At 35.9% G+C, this 7,480-nt stretch overlaps 1 protein-coding gene across 1 annotated transcript; it reads right to left on the bottom strand.

Moving 5' to 3' along the window:
• Positions 1-6,558: 6,558 nt before the first annotated feature.
• On the bottom strand, positions 6,559-6,897 carry LOC142170275 (uncharacterized). Its single transcript, XM_075232149.1, has one exon. It carries the CDS (start codon positions 6,895-6,897, stop codon positions 6,559-6,561), a length of 339 nt encoding a protein of 112 aa, XP_075088250.1.
• Positions 6,898-7,480: the final 583 nt, after the last annotated feature.

The following is a 7,480-nucleotide window of genomic DNA, read 5'->3' as shown; positions in this document are numbered from 1 at the left end:
ATGGTCTAAAGCAATCAAGAAGAATGTGGTATAACCGTCTTAGTGAGTATTTATTAAAGGAGGGTTATATAAATGATGTCATTTGTCCATGTGTTTTTATAAAGAAAACAACATCGGAATTTGTTGTATTTGCCGTATATATCGATGACATAAACCTTATTGGAACTCCTACATAACTCCAAAAGGCAATTGATTATTTAAAGAAGGAATTCGAGATGAAAGATCTCGGAAAGACAAAATTATGTCTCGGTTTGCAAATTGAACATTTGACAAATGGAATTTTTGTTCATCAATCTGCCTATATTAAAAAGGTATTGAAATGGTTTTACATGGATGGAGCACATCCATTAAGTGCTCCGATGATTGTTCGATCACTTGATGTGAATAAGGACCCGTTTCGACCTCAAGAAAAGAATGAAGAGTTTCTTGGTCCTGAAGTACCATATCTTGGTGCAATTGGTGCAATAATGTATCTTTCTAACACTACAAGGCCTGACATAACTTTTTCGGTTAATGTCTTAGCAAGATATAGCTCTGCTCCTACAAGGAGACACTGGAATGGGATCAAACACATAATGTGATATCTAAAAGGGACTACCGATATGGGCTTATTTTATGGCAATGATTGCAATCCCGATCTTGTTGGTTATGCCGATGCTGGGTATTTATCTGACCCGCATAAGGCTTGATCTCAAACAGGTTATGTGTTTACATGTGGCGGCACTGCCATATCTTGGCGATCGACTAAGCAATCAATCATGGCTACTTCTTCTAATCATGCTGAGATAATTGTTATTCATGAAGCAAGTCGAGAATGTATTTGGTTGAGGTCTATAATACATCTTATCCGAGACAAATGTGGTTTGAAGTGTGAAAAACTACCCACAATTTTGTATGAAGACAATGCAGCATGCATAGCCCAATTGAAGAGAGGATTCATAAAAGGAGATAGGACAAAGCACATTTCACCAAAGTTATTTTTTACACATGATCTTCAAAAGAATGGTGATATCAATGTGCAACAAATTCGTTCAAGTGATAATATGGCTGATTTGTTCACCAAATCTCTACCAACATCAACCTTCAAGAAACTGGTGTACAAAATTGGGATGCGAAGGCTCAAGGATATGAGTTGATGCTCTCATTAGGGGGAGTTAATATGCGTTGTATTCTTTTTCCCTTACAAGATTTTGTCCCACTGAGTTTTTCTTGCAAGGTTTTTAACGAGGCAATAAAAGGCGTATTTCTAATCATGTGTATTCTTTTTCCTTCACTAGAATTTTTTTTTCTCATAGGGTTTTTTCCTAGTAAGGTTTTAACGAGGCACATTATCTTTGGACATCCAAGGGGGAGTGTTATGATAAATATCACATTATGGTGGATGTCTACTCTTCTTCCATGATCTTCATCTCAAATGCTTAATGACATATTCAATGACATATTTTGTATGTTCAATGACATATTTTCTTCACTTTTTATGTCTATATAAAGGCCTTGTAATAGATAGGAAAATACACACAATTGAAGAAGAAAATCTCTTCCTTCTCTCTATTTCCATTTCTTGTTCATGTTTTACTAAATTACTTTTATTTCCTTGTTCCATATTGTTACTTTGAGTTATATTTCATAACACATACTTCTTTATTAATCATTTTTGTCCTTATTCTTTTCCTTTTCCCTTTTTAATTATCTGGTACTATTAATCATTTCATATAACTAGCTATTATTCAGCTCCATTTGTGTTTTAGATTAATCCAACAAATGTATAATTCACCTAAACCCGTTCAAAGGTTAATGTACTCGTTGGTGTAACCCAAATCCATCCTTCCAAAACATTGAGTTAACTTGGGTTATGGTACTACTTCAAATCATGTCAATAAGAGAGTTTGTAAACATAGAATAAATATTTACAAACAAATATTTAAAATGGCATATCTTTTTTGTATAACAATTATGTTTAAGTAGGTCCATTTTGTAATTAAAGATTAGAAAAGATTCAAACAAATAGAATAAAAAACTCCAATAGTGCAACAAGATTATAACCCATTTCTCACCCATATTTCATAATAGATAGTTAGATATTTCTTGAGTTGAAGAAAAATAATCTTTTTACCTTTTCCCCTTTAAATTTTGAGGTTAGTGTTTGGTGCTGGATTTTATCCATTGTTCTGCATCTTTTCAGTGTAGTTGGCAAATTAATTACACAGCTACTACTCTATCCATTGTTACGGCGGGTAGTTAGAGCGGTCAGTATTTGAAGTTTGCTATATATAGTTGCTACACAAAAAGGTTCACTCACGTTGGATCTCGTGTTTACATTAAGATTATAAAACATGATATCAGTATGTTAGAAAGACTTTTACTACTGTTACTTAACCATGAAACAAACTTTATTAACTTACGTATTTTTGGAGACCCATGAATAGACGATAAAATAATAAGACATATGTGAGCTCAAGAATATAGGCATTTCTAGTACTTCTAAGAATAGAGTCATTTATGAAAGTTGCGTATTTTACTCGTTTTATTTGTACCGTATGAATCATGCCAAAAGAAAGAAGAATTACCTTAACATACCTGGATTAGAAAAAAATCTGTATGATATTCTTGAGAAAGATTACACCGTACTCCCTTAGATTTGCAAATTCTTACGTTGCTAAGCATTGTAAGGATTTATATGAAGTCTCGTCGAGATTTTCCATTTGTTGTTTCAGGAATTAGTCCCTTTTGATCAACGTAGTGTTTTCTTAAATTTCTATGAGCATGAAGTTGTAGCAGGAAAAAGTGACCAAAAAATTACAGAGGCAACAAAGCCTGTCCAACGGCAATTCTTCTAATAGGGTGATACTCCAATAATTAAAGAGAGATGTTTGCTAATTTGACTACTGGGCAAGGGGTTTCTGCATCCTAGTTAAAAAAGTAATTTCAGTGTCAAGACACTTTAAAAATTTTGGCTTATACATATCTCCATAAAAGTAAATCCTCAATATATCATTTTGCCTACTGTTGCCATGGTGGGAAGAAAATTAATGTTTAACCAAAAAATAGAATTTCAGTCAAAGCTAGAATTTAGAAAAATACGGGTTACTGATAATCAAAAGAATATGTAAAAGAAAGTAATTTGGAGTAATTAGAGTGTAATCAAGAGAAGAACAAGTAAATCAAAGTATATTCCGATAATATCTCTTGTCCCTACAATTGATCAGATATCTCCTTTTTATAGGTATCTTGAAGATATGCTTTTTCCCCAAATCATAATGAGGCTATTATGAATAATTAAAGACATTAAATGCTACGTTACATAATCATTATAATCAATATAAATTCTCTAACGTATCCAGTATTTAATGTCTGTCAAATTCTGTATCTGCGCTCTTTACTATGGTCAGATCCATTCCTTTTGATTCTTGGATATAAATGACGTAAACAGGTACGGCCACACGTGCCTCTTCCTTTGTCCTTTCTCGTTTCTATTGCTACTCGTGCCTCTTGATTAATTGTAATTCTTTGACTATTTGACCAGTCCACATGTCTCGACACGTCCTCTTTATATAAATGTAATTTTTTCCAATACAGATAGTCCCCCACTTTCCATTTATTCATCAGTTGAATATTTGGGAAGTGGATTTCATTAAAATAAGAATTTTTGTCACCATTAATGCTATGACAAAATTGACGCTTCAATTGTTACTTCCATTTAATACTCTGTACACGTATCAATTTTTCATTGGTTCTGCAGTTTTTGCAGCCTCTTTCAAGGTTTTTATGGTCCCACTATTTACGAAGTGCCAGTTATCATAATTGTGATCCTTCCTTCACTGCACTTTTACCTTTGGCAGTCGAATATCAATATAAGTATAACTTGTTCCCTTGTCCTTTACCTCATAAAGTTTTACTGAACACTTAATTTCTCAATTCTCTATTTACTTGTTCTTTACATCATTCCTCTTCGCTATGTCTTCACCAAACCCCCACTCTCTAGAAGTCTCCATTGTTGATTCTTTCCCCAATTCCCCTGTTAGGCATAGAAGGGGAGGTAGGCTTCGTAGCTTAAGATCTACTCGAGGTGGTTCGTCTATGCCTTCTTCTAGTTCTGGTCCCTCTTCTAGAACTAGAGGTTCCCTTTCTCACAAATCTTCTTCTAGGAGTAAAGAACCTTCTGAACCATTACGCGAACCTTTAGTAGAAGAGATAGTCCCTACAGAATTATCTTTTTACCACGATAGGGAATCTCTTAGAAACCAGACTGTCGCTTTAGATCGTGTCGACACCCCACTCAAATTACAGAAGTTTTGACTCATGTGGTTCGTAAGGACTGTCATTGGAGTAACTATTTTTCCATTATTATCCGTAATCCGAATCAGAGGATAACTTCTTATTTAACTAGGTTTTCTTTTGTTTACACATACCCTTTTACTTTAGGGTTCAGACCAGCGATTGACCCAGTCATTCTCGAATTTTGCTGTTTCTTCAACGTCTGTTTAGGCCAACTTGGTCCGATCATATGGAGGGTTGTTGCATGTTTAAGGCATTTAGCCACTAAAGCCGAAGTTCATTTTACTTTCCCCCACTTGATTCATCTTTACTCACCTAGGCTTTTTCGCAATGGTGTTTTTACACTAGTAGCCAGGAGTAAGAGGGTTTTGGTGAGTCCCGAAGATGACAAAGACCGCGGCTGGTATGCCCGATTTGTTGCTGCCCCCACTGTTGGTTTAATGGGTGAGGATAATATTCTCTTCCCTGAGAAGTGGAATTTTGCACGTAAGTCTTTTAACCTTCTCGTACCTTTTTCCTTCAAGTTTGCCAACTTCTCTAATTTTGCTTTTGTTGTTTTTTTTAGCTACCATGGGAGTTGTGGGGGATGTTCCCAACTTCCGTGGTTGGGTAGATAAATTACTGAAGATCGCACCGATGGACGGTAGGTCTTGGAAAACACTTTCTAACCGTTTTGGTTGAAAATGAAGAGCTAAAGAATGAGATCGCTACTTGGGAAAAGGATTATGAGATCCTTGAAGAAAAATCTATTGTCGAGACAAGTTGGGCATTTCTGAATTCTCGTCGTGATACCCTACTTGAAGCTGGTCAAGAAAACTTCAACTTGGAGTTGGAGTTAGCTAAGATCAACGAAACCATTGAAAAGAATCAACAAATTCAGGACTTCCCCTCTCCCGTGGCTGAAGCTCCCGTGAATGTTGAAGCTGATATGGGTTTCCCAATTCTTTCAAGCCCAATCGAATTTGTTGCTACAGGCCAAATTGAAACCGCATCTGTTGATGTAGCTGCCCAAATTGAACCCACTGCTGTTGATGCTCCTACTTCGGTTCCTCAAACTTCTCACTGACCGGTTTTGAACATTCTAGTGATTTTGCTTTTGTTTTGGAAAACTATAATCAGACCCTTAACTTTATTTGAGGGTTGATTTTGAAGTCGTAAGTCCCCAAGTCTTTTATGGGGCAATCTATATAGACAATCTCGTAGTTTTATGACTAAGTTTGTCCTTAGTCTTAGATTTTTACATATTAAGAAGTTCTTCGTGTTATTATTATAATCTTCTATTTTCTTTATTCTTGCCTTAATTTTTAAGGACTTACAGAATAATTTGCATTTTTATTCTTCGAAAATGCTTATGTTATCCTCATGACTAATTAATTTGAACATGAGTTTTATAAAAGAAGGACCTTTTATATTTCGACACTTAATGAAGTAGACGTCTCAACTTCATAATGGTGTTAACATACGATAAAAGAAATAGGAACACACATGTTTCTCTGAAATAAATTTGACAAGTTGTTATTGGAACTTATAATACTTTACATGTATTTAAAGTACATCTATAACTTTCTCGTAACTGTTTTTCTTGTAATAGATTTTTACAAAAGATGAGTAATAGGTACGGGGTTTTTCCTTATAACCCATTTTAGTATATGGCCTTTACCCTAATACCCTGACTATAATGGCTCCATCTCGTAACTTTTACTCTGCACTTGACTCTTTTAGGCTTGATTTTCCCTCAATCTTCTTTGCCTTCTTTATACACATATCTATGTATATTATGTAGTCCCCCAAGTATTTGAGTGTTGAAGTATGAAGCCTTGAGAACTTGATAGTTCTTATTTTGTCCTTTTCTTGAAAAGGAAAAACATACGGGACTCGGAGGGGCGATTATAGATGAACACTGCATACCCCGTATTTATTTCTATCAGAATAGTTGTAACCCTAGGCCAAGAATTTTAGGTTACTCTGTGTGCCTTACAGGCCGTGACTCATCATTTAGTACGGGATAGCTTTTTTCCTGACCGTGGGTTTCCCTTAGAAATAGTATCTCTTCAAAGGAACAACATTCCAATGTGAAGGTAGTACCCTGTCATCCATTGTTTCCAGTTCATATGCTCATTTTCCTGCAACATCACGAACTCTGTAGGGTCCTTCCCATGTTGGACTTAATTTTTCTGTGTTAGTTGTTTTTGTAGATTGAAAAACCTTTTTAATCACGAAGTCCCCAATTTTGAAGAACCTGAGGCGTGTTTTTCTATTGTAGTATCGTTCTATGACCTGCTTTTATGCCGCCATTCTTATTAGTGCAGCTTCTCTCCTTGTTTCGAGTAAATCTAGATTGACCCGCATCTCCTCGTCATTAGATTCTTGTGTCGCCTGCGTGAATCGGGTACTCGGTTCCCCTATCTCGACTGGAATTAAAGCTTCAGTTCCGTAAACCAATGAAAATGGTGTTTCTCCCGTACTAGTTTTCGCCATTGTACGATATGCCCATAAAACACCAAGTAGCACTTCTGGCCAATTCCCTTTTGACTCTTCTAATCGTTTCTTCAAATTGTTGATAATGACTTTATTTGTTGATTTTGCTTGCCCATTACCCACTGGATGATAAGGCGTAGACATTATCCTTTTAATTTACCAACTTCGAAGGAATTCTGTGACCTGAGCTCCTATAAATTGAGGGCCATTATCACATATGATCTCCTTTGGTACGCTGAATCGACATATGATATTCCGCCAAATAAAATTTCTGACTTCCTTTTCTCATACCTGTTTGAATGCACATGCCTCCACCCATTTAGTAAAATAATCAGTGAGAATAAGCAAAAACTTTACCTGTCCTTTTGCTTGTGGTAATAGACCCACGATATCAATTCCCCATTTCATAAATGGCCATGGCGCAATGATCGGATGTAATAACTCCGCAGGTCTATGCATATTGTTACCGTACCTTTGGCATTTATCACATTTGGCCACGAAACTTTCTGCCGCTTCTTCCATTTTAGGCCAGTAATAACCTGTCCTAATTAATGTTCTTACCAGTGATCTTCCACCTGCGTGATTCCCGCAATGTCTCTCGTGTATTTCTCTCATTAAATACTCGTGTATATGCCGAATCGACATATGATATTCCGCCAAATAAAATCTCTGGCTTCCTTTTCTCACACCTGTTTGAATGCACATGCCTCCACCCATTTAGTAAAAT

Source organism: Nicotiana tabacum, chromosome 16 (genome assembly GCF_000715075.1).
Source record: "Nicotiana tabacum cultivar K326 chromosome 16, ASM71507v2, whole genome shotgun sequence".
NCBI classification, from domain to species: domain Eukaryota; kingdom Viridiplantae; phylum Streptophyta; class Magnoliopsida; order Solanales; family Solanaceae; genus Nicotiana; species Nicotiana tabacum.
The sequence above is the reverse complement of the archived record's forward strand: the minus strand, read 5'-3'. Positions and strand labels throughout refer to the sequence as shown.

Coding starts and splice junctions, on each gene's coding strand:
- LOC142170275 (XM_075232149.1), bottom strand. CDS start 6,897: ATGTCTACGCCTTATCATCCAGTGGGTAATGGGCAAGCAAAATCAACA.